At 39.9% G+C, this 25,908-nt stretch overlaps 1 protein-coding gene across 1 annotated transcript in view; it reads right to left on the reverse strand.

Moving 5' to 3' along the window:
* The window catches only part of LOC115428430 (CUB and sushi domain-containing protein 2-like), a 195,798-nt gene extending 185,094 nt beyond the window's left edge, over positions 1–10,704 (reverse strand). The window contains exon 1 of the mRNA XM_030147474.1: positions 10,287–10,704. Within this exon, the coding sequence (XP_030003334.1) occupies positions 10,287–10,470 (184 nt within the window). The 5' untranslated portion in view covers positions 10,471–10,704. The remainder of the gene's footprint in view (positions 1–10,286) is intronic.
* Between the last annotated feature and the right edge of the window lie 15,204 nt (positions 10,705–25,908).

Consider the following 25,908-nt stretch of genomic DNA (forward strand, 5'->3'; position numbering starts at 1 on the left):
GTCAGCTCAAGTCCTCTGTTACAATTAATGGGCTTCATGCATTACCCCTGGGGAGGTGGTTTGGATTTATTTCACATCCGTAACATTCATGATGCTACACTGCTGCCCTGCTCAGGTCAATAGGTCAGTGGGTTTGATTTTAGCCCAAATATAAAACAAGACATTGCACACATGTTTTTTTTTTTTCAAAGCCTTCTATGGTTTCTTCTTTTTTTAACATAACTACATGTGACACTGGTCCACTTCTGTGTAAGAGACACTTTCTACTCATTTTCATTCATTAGAAATTTAAGCCCTCTGTGTCAACAAGACATGTAACATTAACCAACAGGCAACTACTGTAACCTGAGGTTAAACTGGGCGACTGACTGTGGCAGATACACTTAGAACAGGCTAAACATTCTCCTTTCTGGAAACAGTGTGGCTACATGTATCCACTAAGGCAAGGAAAGGGTATGTATAAAGCACATTTAGAAACACAACACATTGTTGGCCAAAATGGCAAACAAGCATCAAGTGACTAGAATTGTCTCAATAATTTAAGTAAAATTTGACACTGATAGCAATTATGCTAAAAAAATATATATATTATAGTAATTTATATAAGAAGATTTAAAAATAATGAATGAAAAATAACTAAAAAGAAGTCAAAAATGAAAGTAAGCAATCAGGGAAAGACTTTGTTTAAAATGGTTGAAATTCCTAAAAAGTTAATGCAATGTCTTTGTCCGCAGTTCAATCAGATCTTGATTGTTTCATATCAGATTCAATAACTACATTTGTGTCATTGTGGAAATATATATGGGCCTGTCTTTAAAATCAAATAAAATAGCCAGTAAAAATTGTTTTAAAAGACTGGATCTTTACTTTAACATAATTTAAATCCACACAAACTGTAAAAAAAAAAAAAAAAAAAAAAAAAGAAAAAAAAGTTTTCACACTGCAAAATGACCCTGCAAGAAACATGATTCAAAATATTCTAAAATATAACCAAATTCATGTCTATCAAGAAAAAAAAAAAAAAAAAGATAAGTAAGAATATTTTGTTTGGCTAGATTTCTTCAGTACAAGTCTAGTCTCTGGAAAATTTGAATAAAAAATGTGCAACTGGTGCTTCCTACAGGCAACAAAAATAAATGTATATAAGACAGACTTAATATAGTTAAACTGAGAAGTTGTGAAAGGGACAAAATCAAGGAAACTATTATTCCTCGGTTGGGATATAATGTAAAGTATTGTTTTAATTATTTGTTAGAGCTCTATTTTAGCTGGAAAAGCTCATTAAGAAAGAAATGAGATGCATTTTCTTAAAATTAAATTAGGTTTCCACTGAAATAATCTGATTAAGCTTCTCTATTTCTTTAGCTGTAGTGCCTCTGTCCCTGAAAAAGACCACTGACAGATTACCTATACATGGGATAAAGAGAGAGGCTGTACAGGAAAGGAAAAAGACAAGGACAAAGACAAGATACCTCCTGCCCAGGATCTAATCTTCAATCTCCAGGATCACTGATATCTGATAAGAACAGTGTAAATCAGGAAGCTAAAGAAACCCCTGCCTGAGCTTTGTGTCTGTACAAGACAGACAGGGCATCTACATCTGTCTCTCACTTTACAGGGATTTACAGTAGCTGCAGAAAATTCCCATGCCCGATAAAAATAGGGGGAAAAAAAAAAAAAAAAAATCAGAATCAAGATTGAGACTGTTCTTGTACGGCTTCAATTCACTGATGGCTCCAGGATATGTAAGCTCTGGATTTTTGTCTTATTTATTTATTTTCACATTTAGTTATCCGGGTATGCTTTTGGGAGACGCTCAGATATACCAAACTCTTCCATTGTCAGATACTAAGAAATGTGGCTAAAGCGTTAACATGAATACAGTTGTTCTCTGTCTAATGCAGGAGAGTGATATGGTGGCGCATACTCAGCAAGAGGAGAGATATGTCCACAGTTAAAGATATGATATTTCTACTGCAGGTGGTATTTACCAGTGTCTCTGCTTTATATTCAAGATAGCTTATGTAGAAAATGAGGGTTGAATTCCTTCATGCTCCCACCAATCCAGCTTCCTCACAAGGTAACATGATTTGTGCAGCAGAACCGATTAAGACATTCTCCTGTGGCGTGGGAGCGACAGTTGGTAGCGTTTTTGCCCCTCTGAGCTGTTTACCAAACACTGCAGAATAAAAGAGTGACCAGAAACAATAATAGAGGAGAATGCAATTGGAAATACATTTATGATGCATGTATTTACAATTAAATAATGTTCCCACCTAAAGCTAAGACATAGCTTAAACCGATTCAAGTTCGCAATCGTTAGTAATCCTACTACCTTATGTCCGGAGTTGCCTTCTTGTCCTCTTGTTTTTGCATTATATTGTTTTATAGTACTTGTTGCACTGAGCCAATGATACTATAATGTTATTACTTTTCCACAGACTATGGTTGAAAATCAGCTCATTAACTTATTCCAGAAAATGTACATTTTTGTACAAATGACATATCGATTGATATATGTTGTAGTTTGTAAATAAATGAATCAATGCATTTTAAAAAGCCTTGCATCCTTTTGAAATAATATTACTTGTACTGTTTGAAGTCTTTTGTCTTTGTTTTTGTCCAACTTATGTCACCTGAAGGAAAGCTGTTTGTATGGAAGCTTAAAATAAAACATGAAAGTAAACAAAGTGTGCTATGGTTGGATTAAACCATGTTTTTTGAGTTTTATATAAGATTTTGGCCACCATAACTTTCTAATTGAAACAATATTACATGAATTTATGCATTTAACATAAATAAAGAGGTAAAAATAAGCATCCAATATCCATTCACTGATTTTCTGAACCACTTAATCTTCTGGAGCCTATTCAAACTACCATTAGGCAAAGGCTGGTTAATGTACTGTATGTAAAAGACTTGCTTTCAGAGTTCATTGGATGATATTTTACTATGTATTATTAATCAAACTGGTAAACCATTGCTATATTTTTAACTGATAAAGACACAGTGCTACTTTTGTGTCAATTCTCAGTTGAATTTTTCTTTATATTCAACATTTTTTAAATAATTTATCACCATTTATTATAACATTATCCTCTGTATTTTGCATTTTTCAATGTAAACCATGTATTTTCCTGTATTCAATTCACTGATCATGTAGATCAGGGGTCTCAAATTCATTTTCTTTCCGGGGCCCCATTCAGGTTGATTTGATCTCCAGTGGGCCGGACCAATAAAATAATAGCATAATAATCTATAAATAAATGACAACTCCAAATTTTTGTCTTGATGTGAAAAAAAAACAAAACAAAACACGAAATCATGAAAATACTTACTTTTAGAAACTATCCAAAGAAAAAAGATGTGAATAATCTGAAAAATCTGAAATTTCTTAAGAAAAATAAGTGCAATTTTAAAAATATTATACTTCAACTTATCATTTATACACGTTCATTATGGATCGGATCTACAAAGACACTAAACACTTAGTAACAGGCAGAAAATAGTTAAAATTGTGCTTAATTTTCTTTAAACATTTCAGGTTGTTCATATTTGTTCAGGTTATTCACATTTTATTGTTACAGGATAGTGTGTAAATGTTAATATTTTCATAATTTAATTTTATTTTTTGCACTAAAAGAAAGACAAATATTTGAAGCTGTCATTATTTATAGACATAGAATAATATTACTTTTTTTCAAACCGAGAAGAAAATATGGAGTCATTATTTTTTGTCAGTTATTATGCTGTTATTTTACTATAGATCACATTGGTGTGTATGTGGAACCTGAACTAAAATGAGTTTAACAGCCTTGACTGTGGAATTTTTGCACTTTGCAAATTCATCCCACGGGCCGGATTGGAACCTTTGGCGGGCTGCATTTGGCCCCCGGGCCTGTTTCAGACCCCTGGCCCTGATGTAGATGTTCATAAAGGCTCATAATAAATTCAAAGGTTATTATATCAGAAACAGAAAAAAATGAAGAAAACGTGACTTTTCCAGCAAATATATCAATACCTGCATGTAAAAACCAAGTGTGTTCATCCACTGTCATTGATCCAACTCCATGGGTTTTACTGGTGAATCAATGTTGTAGAAGATGACAGTGTGTCCACGGCAACTATGGAGCCTCTGAATGTCCAAATGGGTCATATCTGATGACCATGAAAAGATGATAAACTGTATTTTACACCAATTATTTACATGTATCGATAGGATTAATGGATCAACAGTTATTAAACAGTTTATATCAGTAGATGCTTTAGGTCTTCGGTGGCTGTTTGGGTCTTTATGGGTTAATAGATAAGAGAGCAGGGAATCAAATTACACTTTATTTCAAATTAATTGGACGTTCCCTGTCGTGTCACCAAATGCTTCTTTAACCGACAAAATTCATGTGCATCTGGCTGTAAGTTCATAAAGTCTAAAGAAATGGTCTCGTTTGTTTTGTGCGTCTAAAAGTCAATGGACCTTTGCTCAGCCTGACTGCGTTTATGACCATTTTTGGGGGGGCCGTCTGCAAGTGTGGATGAATTTGTGTGAGTCACTGTGTGGCTGCGATCAGTGTGACGAAGCACAGCGACAGAGCCCTGGCCATCTGGAGACAGATGACAGTGTGAATCACCAGAGAGGAGGACGGAGGAAGAAGGAGGCATGGCAGCGGAGGGGTGGATGAAGACGGAGGAAGGAGAAGGAGATGGAGAAGGTGGGAGAGAGAGGTGGGAGTGGATGACACGGCGACAGGTGGGTGAAGAAATAAGGGTGCTCATGAGGACAAAGAATTAGCATCATTTGGAAGTTGTGTACGTGTTGCCATGCACATGTAGAGGCAAAGACACACACATACACACACACACACACACATATCACATCTCTCAGTGGCCTTTTCTGAGCTTGCTAATGACCTGCTTGTCAACACTTTAATCTAATCATCCTAGAGTGAATGGGGGTGGCAAGTCTCTCAGACTCAAACAAACACACACATGCCCACAAGCTTACTTGCACGCTGTTAGTTGTTGAAATAGAAGTCTGCTTGATGCCTGATAGGAAAATGAGCCCTCCAAATAGATCATTTACTATAGAGAAGAAAATCACAGTGCACTCAGAAGGCACAGAAACATAGGGCCCAGATTATCTCTCAGCTGGTGTAAGCTTATCAGTCCTCTACTCCAACAGTCGTCTCTGATCTCTACCGCTTATTTCCACTTCCTTTCTTCCGATTTGCCGTTGTTTTCCTTCTCTTCCAATCTCTGTCTTGACTTGAACCCGCCCCCCTATCAGCTTTCACCCTCCCTCTGCGAGCAACAACATGGCAATGTACATCTGCTTGGTATTCCAGACGTTTCTCAGTTTTGAGTAAATAGATAATGTCATCTGTTTCTCAGCTCCTTTATTGCTCAACGGCGAATGTAGAGAGCAGATGGTCGATGTGAAGAAACAGAGCATGCAGGTAGAGCCAGATTTGTGATTCTGAGTTGAAGGTAGACAGGTGAGAATCAAAAAGGAAGTGGGATGCCCATATAATCAGGATAAAGAACACATACTTGACTCAGCGATGCCAAGGTAATAGGTCTACAGAGAAGTTTTAAGCATTGTTACCACCGTGAGTGTGCTCATAAATCAATTGTAGTCTGAGAGTGTTCTTAACTTTTACAGGTCATAGCTCAATTGTATGTTATTTTCCTTCCATTTCTTTTAAAATTGACACTGCAGAACTTGAATGATGGTGCATGATGTGAAGTACCAGTTACTTAAAAGGGGTCATCAGGTTGAATCAGGTCCGCAATCCACAATCAGGAGAGTAATCCTGCTTTTTTGCATCATTTAAACCATACCACCAAGACCCAGCGCTACGTTTGTGTCAGTTCCCAAATGAAATGTTCTCTATATCTAACCTTTCTTTAGTGATTTATCACCAATTTTTTATAATATTATCCTCTGTCTTTTGTGTGTCATCACTATAAATCAGGTATTTTCGTGTATTTAATGTACTGATCATAGAGATGTTCATAAAAACTCAGATTAAAGTTGAGGATCATTACATAAAAAACAGAGAAAACTGCAGAAAAAGTGACTTTTTTAATTAAAATCTATTATAAATTGAACATAAATCAAGTGTCTCCATCCACTGTCATTGATCCAACTCCATGGGTTTTACTGGTGAATCAATGTTGTAGAAGATGACAGTGTTTCCATGTTCACTACGGAGCCTCTGAACGTCCAAATGGGTCATATCTGATGACCATGGAAAGATGACAAACTGTATTTTACAAAATTATTTACATGTATTGATAGGATTAGTGGATCAACAGGTATTAAACAGTTTAGATCAGTAGATGGTTTTGGTCAGGGATGGATGTTTGGGTCTTTATGGGTTAAAAGACCACTGGACTGGATCATGCATATCCAAATTTGTCAAAATAAACAAATCTGGATTACCAGTGCCCTGAATGAGATGACATATGACAGTGTAAAGAACAACAGGTAGAACAGCAAACAAGTATTTCTACTCAAAGAGAGAGAAAAAAATATTTAAATAAATACATAAAAGAGAGCAAACATTGTAATTTTAATTTAAGTTTCTTTTAAACTACAACAATGCTATACATAAAACAGCTAAATAGTGTTTCATGTGTGAGGTTTGTGGCAATGTAATTAATATACAGTGATAAATGAGTCCAAATTTAACAGAGAGTTGTTTGGGGCAAATGTTTATTACCGTGCTGTACTGAAAGGATGAACTGATAATCTAATGTCCTTTGTCACTTCAGAATTTAAAGTTTCATAGCAATTTGTTTATGACCTCCAGCCTGTTAAGATGCTTATTAATTTACTTATTTATTTATTTTTGATCATGGGTGTCCCAGTCCTACCAAAATCACAGTTAGATCAAGATCAAAACCAAGATTTAATCCGATTCCAGAAACCTTTTTCCTGCATCTAACCCCAATCCACTTTAAAGATCTGATCCACACCAAAAGCTTAGGTCCAACCAGATTACTTCAGACCATCAGAACCCCCATATTATCCAAGAAAGACGAAGTGTGATTTTCCTTTTCGTTCTCTGAACTCTCTTGTATCCAAAGCATTAAGCCTGAACAGGGTCATGTGATCTTACGAAACTGGGATCGGTAGTCTAGTGTCTGACTGAGGGTTCAAAGTCAAGGCAACATGAGCGAAATCCCAGCAGAATCCCAGTGTAGAGAGCGGCTCGTCCTCTGGTGAGGAGCAGCTGCTACTGGGGCTGTTGGCGGGTGGAGCTGTCCATGGTGCTGAAAACAACTTCAGCTGAGCGGCAAATTCAGCCGCATCTGTCGCTGTCCGTGGTGCTGAAAATGTTCTTTGACCAACTCCCTTAAGTCATTAAAAGCCTCTGGCAAAAACACTCAGCTTTTTTTTTTTTTTTTTTTTGGGATATAGTTTGTTAAACACTATTCTTGTAACATAGTCATCCAAATCACGTGACTCTTAACCGTTAATTCATCGGTGAACTGGGAATACAAGTAATCATTATCAGCAGTATTTTATAAAATGTCCTTCCAATCAACATCCTATCAATTAAGTCTGTTAAAATGTTTTGTTTGTTTTTTTAAGTTTGACTTCTGGCCAACTTCAATGAATCCACACCAATGTCTGAGCTTCACATTGTAACCCGGAAAAGGATGTGCGTGTAGACTACTTATACATACACACTTTGGCTGCGTCTTTCTCTACAGGAGCCTTATGACTGTGCGAATCCAAGCAAATGTCATGAAGTAAAAAGATAAAAAGGAAAAGGGCATCAAGCCCTCCAGTCCTTATAACATTACCGCAAGTTGCATCATCAACACAACGCAGTGGCTTCATAAAAGAGTGCGTAGTTGAGAGGAGAGGACCACGATGCGTGATCTTGCGTGTAAATGGACATGCTGAGCGAGTTGTCTCACGCGCCACTGACGAATAAGCTGGTTGGTGTGTTGTGCTCGGGTTTGTGCACAGCGGGGTGTCAGTGTCCGACCATGCACCAGATAAGCGTCATCCTCAATCTGCCAGCTCACTCCTCTCCTTTTCTGGCCTTTGCGTTTTCCCCTGTGGAAGTTCCAATGAATAGAGGGTGATTACCACTTATTGAGCGACGACCCCACTGGGACAGCTGGTTTTGGTCTCGACTGCTCCTTTTAATGCCTCTTTGTCAGAAACCTTTCACATATCTCTATCTTCGTCTGTGTGTCCGCTGGGAATGATAATAAGGTGACAAAGAGGGTTGAGTCTGATAGATGAAAGGATACAGTATTTAAGCACCATCATCTAGTGGTGACAAAAAAAATGAATGATCCACCTTTTGATTTACCCAACAAGGATGTGGAAACATGCATCTGAACGTTCATTAACGGCCAAGTCTCGCCTTGGTTTGATAAAGTATGTAAGTAGAGAAATGCCAAGTCTCGTCTTTTCTCTCCGCTCCGCCTCTCAGCATAGTGTGAGGCTCTGGTGCCGCTCAATGGGAGGATGGGGCAACTGCTGGTGGCTGCAGCACCGAGGGACGCTCCAGACCACCTCGACGCCAGTGTGTGATATTCAATAGCATATTTACTGACACCGTTTAACCGTAAATGCTGTCGTTACATGCGGAAGATGGATAGTCCAGACTTCCATGCTCTTTAGTAATATGTGCAATAAGTTAGTGTTAGTTTACTGGCTCCAAAAGTAGACTCAGAGAGTGGGCAATAAAGAGCTCCCCGGACGCAAATAAAGCCTCCTACGAATACAGCTGCAATGAGATTTACTCTACGGCAAAGTCAACAGAGGTTTGTCAGTATCAGAGGGATTGAGCTGAGTGTAATAAACCAACACCTCATTGGTAAAGATATCCACCTGGGTGGCTGATGATCTCAACTATATGGCGAGTGGGACTTACTTTTTCAAGCTGATACTGTACAAGACAAAATCCGGCCTAATGTGCTCATTTTCCAATCTCTCGTGGGTTATGTGCTGTCCAACCAAAGGTATGAGTGGGCGAACACAGAGCCATGACTCACTGTCAAATTCATATTGTGGCCGTGGCAGTATTCTTGGCTTTTGCTAAAAATAGTGCCCGTGCTGTGGTGAGGAGCCAAGACAGTGATAAAACGGTTGGCTTTCTTTGCCAAAAAGGACCTGCTCGGGATGGCAGAAATCATTGCAACCCCCCCCCCCCCCCCCCCGATCCCCTTCCAAAAAAAAGAGAGAGGGGAGAAAAAAAAAAACGAGAAAAGCCTGATGCTGGGCTTTAAATAACGCCACGAGATTCCTGTAATGAATGTCCACGAAGGGCTACCGGCAATAAAAAGAAAAACATGGATCTGTAACTGAGTGTCTCCTCTCAGAGACACATTAGGGATGCGAATAAAGTAAATTAATAGTAATGATAATCTGTTGAATGGCCCAGCTCTGGTTGCAAGATTTTTCCATTTGCAATTAATCAAAGACAGAAAAGCCCGAGTCAGTTAATTAGACCTACCCCTCTCTCTCTCTCTCTCTCTCACACACACACACACACACACACACACACACACACACACTACACAAACAACACAACTAACGCGCGCACACGAGCATACAGTAGAGTGTTGTTCATAGATGCCATAGATGTGAAGAAGTCGAGAGGGGTCTGGCCTAGGGACACTAAAAGTCTGAAAGAGCACCCCCTCTTCTCTCTCTCTCGCTCTACACACACACACACACACACACACACACACACACACACACACACACACACACACACACACACACACTGGACACTGAACAGCATAATAATCAGCCGCCTGCTTGATCACCTCAACTGTGCGAGCAGCGCGCAAAACGCTTTCCCCCAGAAAGCACCATCCACTTAAGATATTCACTCAAACCACCATCCAGCTCATGTTTATTTTAAATTATTATTATTATTCCATCCTCTCTCCTCCTCATCGCGCACATTCCTCTAATGAAAAGCATCCACACAGTTAGGGAGAGACAGAGATGGAAAGAAGCCCCCTTGTGCAGTTCCTCAGGAGCCACTGTCACCAAAATAGCCACCCAACCCGCCACCTCTTCTCTATTAATAACTTTGGGTGCTACAACAGCGACATCACAGCAATCCAAAATGCGCCTTAGGATGAGTGTGTGTGTGTGTGTGTGTGTGTGTGTGTGTGTGTGTGTGTGTGTGTTGGTGATGCTGATTTGCATTCAGTCAGAGAACGGGGAGAGAGAGCGCGGGTGGGCGGTGGAGTGGGGTTCGCTTGCTGCATTTTGCATGTATTTAGCTGTTCAGATGGGGACTTACCCTTTACTGAGGCGGCCAGTAGCCCCATATATAAGAACAGCACCCGGCTCCAATGGTGTGCCTGCACTCCCGCCTTCATTAGAGCAAAAATCCGTATTCCGTCCCCTTTCCTGGTCCTGCATGCGCATTCCGGTCTCCTCGCAAGTCCTGTAGCAGCTCCGTCCCGGTTTGAAGCGGCGGTCATGGCAGGGCTTTTTTTTTTTTTTCTTTCCTCTGTGGTTTCGCAGGCACGATAGTTCTCAGATGGTCAGAAAAGGGAGATTCACTCGGTGTCGGTGCTGAGAAAAATCCCAATGCATGGAGGAGGCTCGGATCTCGCAGCTGGACTGAACCATGTCATGCGGGGACCGAGGGGTTCAGAGTCTCTGTCTGAGAAGATAGATTTCACACCTCAAGGGGGGGAAAAGAGTGAAGGCAAAAAAAAAAAGAAGCAAAAAAAAACAAAGGGGGGAGAGAGAAAGATATGATTAAAGTGGTCACTGATCTAACGCACGCGTAAAAAAAAAAAAAATCACAAAAAATCCCTCATCCGCTCCAAATATATCATTGATATTACAGACACGCGTCAAAAAACCGGGAGATCCCTCCTTCAGTTTGTCCCGCAGCACTTGTTTGTCCTTCTCTTTAATTTATCTCCAGTTAACAGCATTTGCGGTTGTGATAATCCACCTTAAAACTCGTCATTAGAGCGAGATCAGAAAGAACGCACGACGGAGGATGGAGAACCACCAGACACACACACTCACTCACACACACACATAGGTTATCCGAATCCAAGAAAGAAAAAAAATCGTATTCGTTTTAAGAAGTTGTCGACCAAGGTAGGAGTGTAGTTGGTGATCTCAGTGTAGTGTCAGGAATATGCAGTATGGAGGTGTGTATTCCCAGTTATCGCAGGCAGCGCTTGGCTACAGCGTCGTTTCGGGTCTGTGCGACGCCAAGATTCAGACTGCAGACCTGCTCCTTGTCTGCGCGTCTCTCCCTCCCTCTCTCTCTCTCTCTCTCTTTCTCCCTCCCTCTCTCTAACTCTCCTCTACGTACCTCTCTCTCTCCCCCACTCACTCACTGTCTCTCATCCTACACGCTTCTTGGAGCATTTTGAGAACCGTCTAACTTATTGCGCTCGTAAATTATCTCCTGACTTCTTATGCCAGTTACATGATCAAACTCCAGATTCTGCAGTTACTTCAGATCAGTATCAGTTAATAACACTAATACTGATACTGGTGCTGATACTAATGACAATAAGGCTATATGAAGCATTAAATTCGCCGTGTTATGTTAAGATTTAGGGTTGCGTTGCAAGGCCATTGTCTCCATCCATTAGGACCAATCATAGGATTGCGTGGCAGTTTAACATAGATGTCCACTCCCTGCTCACTAAACGTGAAATTGATGCTTAACAGGCTGGAACCCTCGCCAGTAAATTTGAATGTCATTCCCACTTTTGTAGGTATAATTAGTTTTACGCAAATTCACGATGCGTGGAAACAGGCGGGATAATGAAATGCGCATTGGCCTTCAACCTTACCTATATGGTGGAGATCGTAAATGGACTGCTCATGCGCTTCTTTGTCTTTATCAGCGAAATATATGTGTATTTTTTTCCCCCCAAGGAAGTGGCAAGAAGTACTCTCTATTATTTGTGTGTACGCAACAAGACCCCTTTTTACGCAGACTATTCTGTTCCCAATGTGGGGATTCATTGTGTTTCGCTGGCACATTATGGTGGACAAAACTGCTAAAGCATCAAGGATAACATGTATAAGTCAATGATAAAGTGAGATAATAATAATAATAATAAAATAATAATAATAATAATAATAATAATAATAATAATAATAATAATAATAAATTGGCCTATGACTAGGTAGTCGACTATATAGGCAGTAGATCTTCATTCAGTCATAATAATAACTTAGATAAATATGATTTGCATTCCAGAAAGAGACCAGCGGTGTCTATTTTGTCTTGTCTGCTACTGACATTGTGCAAACATTCCCTGCAATGTTGAATAAATGGTGAGATAAACTAGGATTTGCAGTGTTTAAAGCTGTGAAACGGTCTAAACCGCCGCTGAATGATCATTTTTAGAATTTTAACCGGTTACTATGACAGCCGTTTATTATCCCAGGGTTTCCCTTTAAAACAAGCTTGTTTAAAAAAACAAACTCTTGAACACAGTGGGGAGATTGACAGGACTGTGAGCGGCTTGTGAGCAACAGACTGAAAATGATGTCTCTAGAGGATCCGTGGATGATGCCACAAACTCCAAATCGGTTCGTGTGCGCCTATCCGCCTTTTCCGCGCTCCGCCACGTGGATCCACCCTCAAGCGCCTCCGGACATGTTTGACATTGTTTGCAAAAACATCTGGATGAGAGCAGAGAAGACCAGAGGGAAGTACGGGCGAGGTTAGAGTTCGTCGGAGAGCTGGCCTAATGACCAGTGCAGGCCTTTGGACACAGAGCTGAGTTCCAGGTGAGGCTCAGGTGGACACATGTAGACTCCAGCTGCTTAACCTGCCCACACAGATCAATGAAAGACTTCCATTCCCCTCATTAAAAATGAATGAATGCACCCCAGAATGGACCAAAGCAACTTTATTGTGAACTCCAAACCCTAAGTTAAATATTCAATGGCGGATTTCCCTCCGTTTGAACATGTAAAATGTTCAAAACTATAGGAATACTCTGACCGGGTTTCGAACCATGATCTCTCGTATCATAAACCCCAGCATTACTTATTAGATTAAGCTATCCGTCTGTAGATACTTTCAGGCGCAAATGTATGCATTGGAAAGGAGTTAAATCTAAAGTCTAATCATGAAGAGACAACTGTCTATTCCAGCAGCATTTGGATCTGCATACCAGAAAAACAAATGGCCAGAAGGTATGTAATGAATCATTATACAGTGGGAACTATAGAACTGCATGGACTGAACATTAAATATGTTTGAACACAGCCAGTGACTGAGTCATTCATACAAAGTTGTCAAACATAGGCCAGTACCTACTGTTTCCTGTTGTTTCTAATTTTAAATTTTCATTTAGTGGTTTATTCCAAACATGCAATGAAATTTAACATATATGTGAACAAGCAAAGCATAAATAATAACACAAAAATCAACAATCAGGACAATCTTAGACAGAAGAACAGCACAGTAGTTTCATTTACATGCTCGAAAAGGGGTGGGAAGAATGATTTGGAATGAAATGGAATTCAATGCCATAACTGAGGACAACCTTATTAAAGCCAAGCCTTTGCTTTGGTTCCAAAAGTGGTCACATTAGTGAGGTGAAATTGTATTAATTCTAATAATAGATTAGATTTCTATAGCGCTTTTCAAGGCACCCAAAGTGCTTGACATTACTGATCCATTATTAATTCGCTCTCACTCTCACTCTGGTGGTGGTAAACTACGTTTGTATCCACTGTTGCCCTGGGGCAGACTGTACAAAGCATGGCTGCCAATTCGCACCAAACGGCCCCTCCGACCACCACCAAACATTCATACGCATTCGTAGACCAGTGTGAGTGACACTAGAGGCAAGGTGGGTGAAGCGTCTTGCCCAAGGACACAACGGCACATGACTAGGGCAGAGTGGGATTTGAACTGCCAACGCTTTTGTTATTGGACGACCCCCTCTACCTCCTGAGCCATGGAAACCATTTTATTAGTGTACGATAATAAAAAAGAAATATAGTTTTATGTGATTAGAAGCATTTATAATGTTAACTTTGCTTCACCCCCTTGATCCTGATCCTGGACCCCACCTTTTTCCTGTGCCCCCCTCCCCCTTCCATTTTTTTCTGGATTTGCCATTTGCCATTTTTTTAATGAGCTCAGAAAAACAGGCCTGTTTCCAGCTTTGTGCCAATATACTCTGCAGCAAAACTAAGAGGGCTGAAGTATTTAACTTTAGAAGGAATTTGCCATGTGAAGGAATGCATCAGCCTTCAGTTTAATCACAAGTATTCAACACATTTGGAGATAATATAGTTTTTACTGGACAGGAGGAGGATGAGAAATTGTGTTTGCCTCTGAGATGTAATATGGCAGAATTATAACACTGCACAGACTAGACATACGTATATTTCAAGTATATCATTTGTCTACTTGAGCACAGTATTGAAATGAAAGTACTTTGTTAATTTGCACCTCTGAAATGACCAACAAACATGATAAGTATCTAATCATCAGTTTACAGAGGAGAGAGAGCTCTGACTTTTGAGATTCATTAAATACATGTCAATTTTTTACAGTATGTTTGATTGAGTGCAGTCTGATATGATGTTATGACAGTCCAAGTAAATGGTACAACATTTGTGAGAAGTGGAGTGGAAAAGTGGGTACTACGAAATTGAAATAAACTTAAGTAGCTTAATATTGACTGATAGTTTTCCATATTAAAAAATTATCCGACAACCTTTTCTGTGTTCAAGGCTATTCAGCATATCACATGATTCCTCAGTTTACAATTTACAGGCTTACAAAAATAAGCAAACCCATATTCTGTAGCAAAGGATTAAATAGATAAATGATCCGGTGTTTTCATGGTGTATCCATTTAACTAGAGTAGAGTGGGCTGGGAAACTGTGTCTCTGGGACAGTAAAGAGCAGCTCTGGGGCTCCACAGGGGACTGTTTTGGCTCCCCTCCTGTTTACATTGTACACAGCAGATTTTAAGTACAACTCTGAGTATTGTCACATCCAAAAATATTCTGGTGACACAGATATTGTGGCATGTATCTGGAACAGACAGGAAAGGGAGTACAGGGACCTGACTAAAGCCTTCCTAACTGGATACAAAAACACTGCCTCCTACTGAACACTTCCAAGACCAAAAAAATGGGCCCAATCCCAATTCACCTCTTAGCCCTCCCCCTTACCCTTCCCCTTAGCCCTTGCACTTGGCACTAACCCTTGAAACGGAGCTGCAAGGGATAGGGGTTGAAACATTCCCCTATGAAATGAGACAACCATTCCTGACCTGTTATGTCATCAGCAGTCATTGATGCCACTATTAACAGGTGCGGCAACTTTGTTTCCGAAAGTATTCTCCATGGCGTCAGGTGTAACCGTCTCTGTTCCATGGGCTTTGGTCATCTTTTTTGCTATCAACTATAAACCACAGAAATGCGATCTATAATACATTGATACAGCATTAAACGGTCGATCATTACCATACTTTCCGGACTATAAGCCGCACCCACCCCGTCTCCAATGTCTCACCATCGATTCATTGATGCCAAGCTTACGTGCAGCAGCTCTATTTCCTTCTTCATCAGCCGGATCGATCGTTAGCCCAGAAAACATAAATTAGCCGCATCATTTTAGAGCGGTGGGTTCACAGTGTGTGGAAAAAAGTAGCGGCTTATAGACCGGAAAGTACGGTGACATGTTTATGAAGAAAATACGTACATTTGTGTGTTCCTTTCATCACACTGCTGCACTTTTTGGCTGTATTTACCTCCATCTTGCCAATGATTCAAACAGAATTATGGGAAGTTTCTCCTACCCCTCTGTTCGTAGTGTGGTCCTGGAAAATCTGGAAAATGATTTTGAAGGCTATACAGCCCTCCACCTTAGCCCTTTCCCTCCATCTAATTTCGGGACAACACTACCCCTTCATGTGTACGCGAGGGGGAGGGCCAAGGGGTGAATTGGGATTCAGCCATGAAGGTGGATTTCAGAAGGTCTAAACCAGTGGTGATTTCTCACAGACTGCAAGGTAGGCCCGGCTTCCCCTAAAATTACGAAAATTAAATGGTTAAATATGTACGGCTGTGTTGACATTTTATTGACTACAAATGCGTTAGAACACGTTCATCTCAAAGATGAGTTTGTTCAGAATCAGCTTTATCACAAATCAACGGACTCGATGTTGTTCACTTCTCATACATTCCCGTTGCGCTGTTTTCTCATACATCTCTGCTCAGTGCATTTGCTCATAGACTCCGGGCGTCTATGGGCTTCAATGGGACTGAGTGGAACAGTTTTCTTCATTGCCTCAAAACTGGACGGTAATTGGATAAATGCCACGATGTTGTCCTGCCCCCGGACGCCGGGCGTCTGTGGGGGTGAATGGAGCTGTGGGCGGAGCTGGATGCCAGAATCCCACGTGCTGATTGGAGGATCAGTCGAAAGGCTGAATCCCGTTTGATTGACAGTTAGTTTGAGATATACTCCTTCACTGACACAGTTCAGTTTAATACCGTCGCACATTCTGCTGTGAAATCAAGAGAAACCACTACGAAATTACTTGTTCATTTCTTGCACTGTAAATAAAACACACTCATTGTACTTCCTTGTTTCAATTTAACATAATTTCAGCGTTTTCTTGTTTCAGTTACATAATTTAATCATTTCTTGTTCGAGTTGAATATCGTTTTGTAGATAGTTAAATCAATCAAACTGTCGGCTAGGTCGGAGTGAAAGGAGCATCTCTTATTTAAAAAGGCTGAAGTCTTACACCCACAACACAAGGGGCCAAGGCAATCTAAGCAGAGAGGACACTGGTCCAGTTCCTGGAAAAGACGCCTACTTTGTACGATAAGGTCACTGAACATTTTCTTAAAAAGGAACGGAGGGCCAAATGTATGTTTAAATAACTTGACAATTTTTTTTTTTAATGTAAGCCAACAATGAGCTTCCCCTGTCTGAAAGACGAGCAGCCGCCACTGGTCTAAACCCTCTTCACAGCCAGTGGGGTGGACACTGAGGTACTGGAAACAAACAAATAACTAGACAGCAAGACCCTGAACAAAAGGCAATCTGCTGAAAGGGACAGAGTTGGCTATTCCTCTTCAATTTTTGTTTGCCTTTAGATGCTGGATGTCTTTTACCAGTCGGCCGTAGCCAGTGTGTTGATCTATGCTGCTGTCTGCTGGGGAGGCAGAATCAAAGAAAAGGATGCAAAACGGCAGGAAACACTGTTGAAAAATCTGTCAAATTAGTCTCATGACTGATTAATTGTGCTTTTGTTCGGTTTTCTTTGTTTTTCTTGAGATGATGGAAAAGTGAGTTTCCCCACTGGGATCAATAACATTCATCTGTACCTGTATCTGTAAATTACCAAAACACCACAAAAAACCAAAGTGTGTTTTAACTGAATTCACACAGTCTCAGTCTAATTGTTTTGACAAAACAGTCTATGCCTGCAGAAAGAGGATGGATTAATGGATAAAATCAGATGTTGAGGCTTATTTCTAACCTCGATCTCAACATTGGGGATTGAGTGTGTTACTGTGCGGTCACGGACCCACTGTATAATGTTAATGTACACCATCTGCTTACCGGCCGCCTGGAGCTACCATGACGTCTCCGTTATCATAAGCGTTGCAGGTCTCACCGGACCGTCTGTTCCGCATCGGCAACTCGACAGTCGACAGGCTGGTGACTAAAGAGTAGCCTCATTAAAAAGTCATGCATTGAAGTGGGTGCTACACATCCAGGACAGAGCCGTGCACCCAGTGAATCCACCCTTAGGCAAAATCCGGCAAAAAAAAGGCTGGCCCGGTAAATCAGTAGACTTCATCCTGATTTACCTATGTGGTCCATAGTCTTGTGTTTGGTTGATAGGAAGCATTTCCAAGATGCTCATTTCATCAAAAGGTTACTCGCTGCAAATGTTCATTATACCAACAGGTGCATCTTAAAATATGACTTTAAAAGGCAGAAATTTTGCCAATTAAATCAATTTCCTGGTGCAAATTACCTTTTCATTATACAACCACAGAGAAACCATAGTGATCCTGATTTTAAAATAAATGTCACCTGCATCTAACATCTGAAAAAAAAAAAGTCAAATATGAAATTACCTGATCCTACTATGAGACATTTTCTCTCTGTATGAAAAAAAAGTAGAATCCAAGACAGTATTGCCATGTTTATTTTACAGCGAGTGCCAGTATATTAGTCTACACACACTTTCATATGTGTTTTTCTCTCCTTGTCTAGAGCTGAGAAGCAGCAGAAAGACCCAGACAATTTGGGCGTGAGCACATGGAATGAGACGGACAAGCAGCAATTCCACACCGAGTTCACCTTTCCCTGGCCTTATCTCTCAGGCCACAGACATCCCCATGTTGCCTCCCCCTGTACGTGCACTGAACCCTGTGATGGTCAAAGATAGGAAACCAAATGTGGAAGAGGCAAAGATGAAAACAAATTTGGTGAGTGTTATGGCTGTGGAGACTGAACTTGTAGGATTCCATGCCAGTTTGTATTGCATTTTAAGGCAGCTATATGTAGTATTTCTGCTTCAGATTGATACCAGAGTCAGAATATCTTTGTCATTGTACCAAATACAATGAAACTGAGGTAGAGCTCTCTGGTTCAGTGCAAAGGATTAAAAGACAAACAACAAATACCAGTAAAAAAAGTACAGTAGAATTAAGTAATTTACATTAAAAATATTACTAACTAAAAATATTTGTAAAAAATAGAATTTAAATAGTGCAAATAACATGAGAAATAGTGCAATTGTGATGAGAAGACAGATAGACTACCTGACTGACCGATAGGTGAAGATAAATAGTGTCAATAATGTGAGACTGTAAACAGTAAACAGATATTGCACGTTATCGAATATAATGAGATGTGATATTGCAGCAAAAATCAGTGTTATTGCAGGTGTTCGACTGCTGTTAGGTTGACTTGTTTATTGTGGTGATAGCTCTGGGTAAGAAGCTATTCCTCACTGTATTTGTCCGGGTTTTGCGTGACCCGTTGCGCCGGCCTGAGTACATTAGCTCAAACAGATGGTTGCTGGGGTGACAGGAGTCCTTGATGATGTTACACTGTAAAAATCAAAATCTTACCATGTGTATTTTTCTCATTTCTAGTCAAAATATCTCATCACACTTAAAATAAGACATAATCACCTAAAGAGTAACTTGTAAGTGAGATATAAGAACTTCTTTTTAGACAATAGATCTTGAAAATCTTATATCAAGAAATCTTACCAAGATAATTTTCACTTGTTCCATTGGCAGATTTTTTTTTACTTAAATAGTGAAAATTATCTTGGTAAGATTTCTTGAAATAAGATTTTCAAGATCTGTTGTCTAAAAAGAAGTTCTTATATCTCACTGAAAAATTACTCTTTAGGTGATTATGTCTGATTTTAAGTGTGATGAGATATTTTGACTAGAAATGAGAAAAATACACCTGGTAAGATTTTGATTTTTGCAGTATGGTGGCTCTGCTGAGGTAGCGAGAGCTGGTGATGTCCTCCAGGCTGGGCAGAGAGCAGCCAGTGATCTTCTGGCCTGTGTTGGTCACTCTCTGCAGTGCTCTCCTGTCCGCTGCCGAACACCCTATGTACCACGCTGTGATCCCGTACGCCAGGATACTCTCTATGGTGGTTCTGTAGAACGTCACCAGCAGCTTCTCCTCCAGTTTGGTCCTCCTGAGCCCCATCAGAAAGTGGAGTCACTGCCGAGCTTTACTGTTTGCTAGGGCTGCATGATATTGGAAAAAACTGGGATTGCGATTTTTTTAACCTTGCGATATGAAAAATACTCAGGAATATATCAATCACTCAGTCAAATTTTATTTATATAGGGCCAAATCATAACAAAAGTTATCTCATGACACTTTACATATTGAGCCAATCAAAACCAGGCTCTCAAGCCAATTTACAGAATATATAATATATTATAGCTGTGTGGTGCCAACGTAAACGGTCAAACTACACTCAAGGAAAAAAGAAACGCACCATTTTCATTTCCTCGATTTTTTCAGAAATATGACAGCTATTGCAAAACTGCAAACTACAATGAGTTCAGTACTATTCTGAGTCAAAATTAAATGATTGTTTTCCTGGTTCCAGTTAATTGAATTTGATTAGCAATAAGAACTGTATTTCTGTATTCCTCACCCATGTCTGCTCATGAGTGAAACTCACAGATGAATTGGACCTCTCCTCAGTTGTGCACAACCATTCCCTATAAAAGACACCAAAATGGAGCAAAAACACATTTGTCCACAATGCCACGGCTACTGCAACCAGAGAGAGACTGGGCCATTGGCATGCTTCAAGCTGGATGGAGCAGACGGGCCGTAGCCAGGGTGTTTGGAGTCCACCACTCTACCGTTGCACGCCTTGCTGAGCATTACCACACCACCAGCTCCTCCAACGACCGTCCCAGATCTGGTCGACCACGTGTTACAACCGCTGCACAGGACCGGGACAATCAGCTGTCACATCTCCGTGACAGGTTTCAGCCCGATGTGGCCCGATCTCTCTCTGGCTGCAGTAGTCGTGGCATTGTGGACAAATGTGTTTCTGCTCCATTTTGGTGTCTTTTTATAGGGAATGGTTGTGCACAGTTGAGGAGAGGTCCAATTCCTCTCTAAGTTTCACTCATGAGCAGACATGGGTGAGGAATACAAAAATACAGTTCTTATTGCTAATCAAAATCAATCAACTGGAACCAGGAAAACAATAATTTAATTTTGACTCAGAATAATACTGAACTCATTGTAATTTGTAATTTTGCAATAACTGTCATATTTCTGAAAAAAAAAAAATCGAGAAAATGAAAGTGCGTTTCTTTTTTTCCTTGAGTGTAATTAGTTGTGTTACTGCTCGTTGTGGCAACAGATACAGTATAAGGCACTGTTGCCACAGAACATGCGTTTCAATATCATCCTTCTTGTAGCCAAAATAATTCCAAATAACTGACGTTGCTTTTCTTTTTGGCACCAAGTCTTCATTTACGGTGATTTTTTCTTGTTCATTGCTCATTTTTCAGTGTTGTTACCAGCGACTCACTCCAAACTGATTAATAACGATTGTGATTGGTGGATCGCTTCACGCAATGTGTGTCACATACGCTTGAAATTAGATGAGAATACATTGAGTTTATTTGCCTCCTACATTCCAGGACACGCGATGTGACTATTGCGCACACGTACATTGCGATGTCGATGCTCAAATGATATATTGTACAGCTCTAGTGTTTGCAGTCCAGGAGAGGCTGTCAGAGATTTGCACGCCCAGGATACAGACAGAGTTGACCCTTTCCAAACAGTCCCCATTGATGTAGAACGGGGCTGGGTCTGCTCTGCCCTTCCTAAAGTCCAGGAGGATCTTCTTGGTTTTTGTGGAGTTCAGTAGGTGGTTGTTTACTGAACACCACGCTGTCAGTCTGTTGACCTCATCTCTGCAGTCAGACTCATCCTCCCCTGAGATGAGCCCGACCACGGTGGTGTCATCCGCAAACTTTATGATGGTGTTTGAGAGATGGGTCGGAAAGCAGTCATGTGTGTATAGAGTGATTTACTGTCATTAGAATGCTTAGAATAAATACCTTTGAAGTTAGGTCAAAAATGCTAATGTATTGTGTCATGACCCTGGGTCATAAGTTGTCTATTTATTGGTATATGTATATATGTTTTCTGTTCCCAACTCTGTGTTCTGTGTGTGACCGTCAGTCTTCGTGGGCTCGTGTGTTGCTGTGATAAGATTGTATATAGCTGTAAATAGTTTTTTTGAAAATCAATCCTTTTTCAGGTAGGGGAGGTCAGCTCTTTTGTTCTCCCGTTTTCTCCTGTTTTTTGGTTAGGAAGTTAGGTTAGTTTTCTGTATTTTATTTCTTGCATTTATTTTGAGTAGGTAAGTTAGTTTAAACTTGGCAGAAGATATTTTGTTTGTTGTTTTAGCCGCTCCCTCCCCTAACCCTTCCTTAGTTGTTTAGAAAAAAATAATTGTAATAAACATTGTAAACTTTAGTTTTCGACTGACATGTGTGCTTGGGAGCTGGGAGGGGACAAAGTTGAGCACATTATGTTCGCCCTGGTAAACCCCTAGGCTGGGGCGTAACAATTGTTATTAATTTATTTACAGTGATGGGAAACAGTGGATAGCACTGTCACCTCACAGCAAGAAGGTCCTGGGATCAATACCAACCAGGTCGACGTTTCTGTGTGGAGTTTGCATGTTTTCCCTATGTTTACGTGGGTTCTCTCCAGGTACTCCCACCATCCAAATACATAGGTAGCTGGGATAGGCTCCAGCATCCCCCGTGACCCTAGTGAAGATTCAGAAGGTTCAGAAGATGAATGAATGTATGAATGATGGGCCGGTCTCAGTGCCACAGAAAGTGATCAGATTGGACGAAAACCACTAAAAAAACAACTTTAAGAGACAAATCAAGGGACACAATGATAAAAGATAGAAGCAGTGTCATTTTCACCACTGGACACAGCTCTAAATGAAAAGAACAGATTTTGATAAGGTGGATTATGAGGCTTTTGAACATCTAATGTTATTATGTGTGTTACGCCCCGGCCTAGGGGTTTACCAGAGCGAACATAATGTGCTCACACTTGTCCCCTCCCAGCTCCCAAGCACACACGTCTGTCAAAAACTAAAGTTCACAATATTTATTTTTTAACAACTAAAGGAGGGTTCGGCTAAAACAACAAACAAAATATCTTCTTCTCTGTTCAAAACTAAATTTCCTAACCAAAAATAAATGAAAGAAGGTCCTGGGTTCGATTCCAACACCAGTCGACAGGGGGTGGGACCTTTCTGTGTGGAGTTTGCATGTTCTCCCCGTGTCTGCGTGGGTTCTCTCCAGGTACTCCGGCTTCCTCCCACCATCCAAAGACATGCACTAATAGGTTAATCAGTTAATCTAAATTGCCCATAGGTGTGAATGTGAGAGTGATTGTTTGTCTCTATATGTTCAGCCCTGCGATGAATTGGTGACTTGTCCAGGGTGTACCCCGCCTTTGCCCCTATGTAGCTGGGATAGGCTCCAAGCGACCCCCATGACCCTAGTGAGGATAAAGTGGGTTCAGATAATGAATGAATGAAAAAAAATAAATGCAAGAAATAAAATACAGAAAACTAACCTAAACTCCCTAACCAAAAACAGGAGAAAATGGGAAAACAAAAGAGCTGACCTCCCCTACCAGAAAAAGGATCAAATTTACAAAATATGCCATTTACAACTATGTACAAAATCTCTCAGACACACTCAAACACACGACGACTGACAGTCAACACACACAGGAAACTTGGTTGAGAGCTGGCAGGAGGCAAGGAGAGAGACAGCAGTTGGATCCAGGGCCATTTTTAAGGGGGCCAGGCAGTCCCGCTCCACCAATCAGGAGCTTCACCTACATGAAACAAGACAGACACAGAAAGGGTACAGCACACCTACAGGACTGGGGGAGAACACACACACTATACAGAGAACATATATATGTCGAGGCCCAAAACGGAATCTGTCCCGATTCAGAATCGGGCTGGCCAAAAATGGAATTCCATTTTGGGCCTGCTGCTATAATGTTATTTTTATACCATGTTTAATGCAAATGAAAAAACATGCAAAACATGGTATAAAAATAACATAGCAGCAGGATTCCATTCTAGGCCAGCCCAGAATAGAATTCCATTCTGGGCCGGCCCGATTCTGAATCGGGACAGATTCCGTTTTGGGCCTCGACATATATACACAAAAATAGACTGATTATGACCCAGGGTCATAACATGTGAAGTTTGTTAATCCACATTTCCGACTTAACAGTGTCAGTTCTGACCTTGTTTGGATGATTCTAAAAAGATCTTTACTGCAGCTGTTGACAACACAAATCTTATAGAATACAGAGGTGGTTTGTGGTTTCACTGTGTCTAAAAACAGCTAAGCTAATAGAGCTATAATGAAAACTATCAGCTGATGCAGCGTGTAAAGATCAGAAGACAGTTTTATTCTGACCAACTGTTACAATTATTTCAGTGAGTGATACAGACCGTGGATACATAGTGTTTTGATTTGAGGAGCATTGTCATTTAAATTTTACTTCAGGTCATTGTGTTGTCTTAGCATCACAACTAACTTCAACTTTAATATGCAAGATAATAATGATATAATGAGAAAAAGGAATCTCTTGGTATTTCCACCATAGTAAAAGCCAATGATGGAAATTACATAAAAGATGGAACAAGGTGAAACAAACAATGAAGGAGTAAAGCCTCTTTTTTCTGTCATTAAACCCTTCTCTTTGTATGTGTTTAAAATACCGGTGTTGAAACTGTTGCTGTCACAGAATTCATTTTAATGCCCTATAGACAGACACATAAAGGTATTGCATTAAAACGAATCGCTTTTATATACTTTCATTAACTGAAATAAAAAAGAAAAAAATATGACAGCATTCAAGAACTAAATGAAAGTCAAGGAAAAAAAAAAAAAATCAGCATAAACTAAAATTAAGTAGAACTGAAGATGAAATCAGCTTCCATTTCATTTCCCTGAATGTCGATGATTCATAGTGAACAAGAGTGAGTGGCCTTGCACATACTCGACCTGTAGTAAAAAAAACGTTTTTTAAAAAGCATATTCAGTGCCAGGCATTCGGTCCACCTTTCTGCTACTATACATCCATGGTTGCCTTGTAACATCTGAAAAATGCGTAGAACAAATGAAAACAGAATAAAAACCAACCAATTCGTCAAAGTAAAAATAAAAATAAACCTGCCTGTATATTCACACAACTGATACTAAGTAGAAAGCAAAAAATAAACAAAAAAATAAAAATGAAAATAAAAATAATAACTATGAAATTACTATAACTTCCTTAGATTTGAGGTAAAATCTAATAACAGGATTTTAAGAGCTTATATGTCGTATTGATTTTCCAAAGTGTCAACAGCAGGGAAACACACTAAGGACTACCAAAACTAACAAATCAACACTATATATGTATCCACTGCATCACTCACTGAATAAAGTATAGACCTCATTGTTTACACACATCTATATTATAATATCATCACGTATTCTTTCCGAAACAAAAACCTCAAAGTGTTATTTTAACTGACTGTCAAAATACCTGGCTATGTCTAATATTTTTCAAGTGCAAGCTTAGCTTTAAACCTATAAGTCATCTCTGTTTTCTGTATGATTTGTGTTGTCAGTAGCTGCACTAAAGATTTGTTTGGAATCATCCAAATAAGGTCAGAACTGTTACAGTCTGAACTCAACAAATGGATCATCGAATGGTGAACTTTGCCAAGATAATAAGATGAGATAGTAACTTTGTACCTTAGCCTCAGTGATTCCCAATCGTTTTTGGCTCGTGACTATTTTAAAATCACAAATTTCAGGTGACCCCATTTGAATTCCAGGCAACCAAGGTTGAAAAACACTACCTTAGCCTATAGTAACTTAGACCACAAGCCTCACAATCAAACTCTTTTCATGTCATTTGCACTACTTAAATTCTATTTTTTACAAACATTCTTAGTTGCAATACATTTTATTTTTTAATGTAAATAACTGTGCCTTTTTATTCATATTTGTTGTTTTGTCTTTTGAATTGTTGCACTGAAACTGAGAGCTCTACCTCAATTTCGTTGTATTTGGTGCAATGGCAATAAAGAGATTCTGATTCTGAACTCAGTCATGTGGCGCAAACGCTGCCATTTCCAAAGGAGAAAAACAGCATTAGTGCATCTGGCTTGTATAATTTTGCCACTTTCTTTGATTCTAAAAGTTGTTTCTTAGCAGTTTTCTTCTCATCTTGTCTCTTACTGACACTTTGGTAAAAAAACCCATAGTTTTCCTCACCATGGGAGACCGGCAGAGTGACTCACTACTTC

Source organism: Sphaeramia orbicularis, chromosome 11, assembly GCF_902148855.1.
Source record: "Sphaeramia orbicularis chromosome 11, fSphaOr1.1, whole genome shotgun sequence".
NCBI classification, from domain to species: Eukaryota; Metazoa; Chordata; class Actinopteri; order Kurtiformes; family Apogonidae; genus Sphaeramia; species Sphaeramia orbicularis.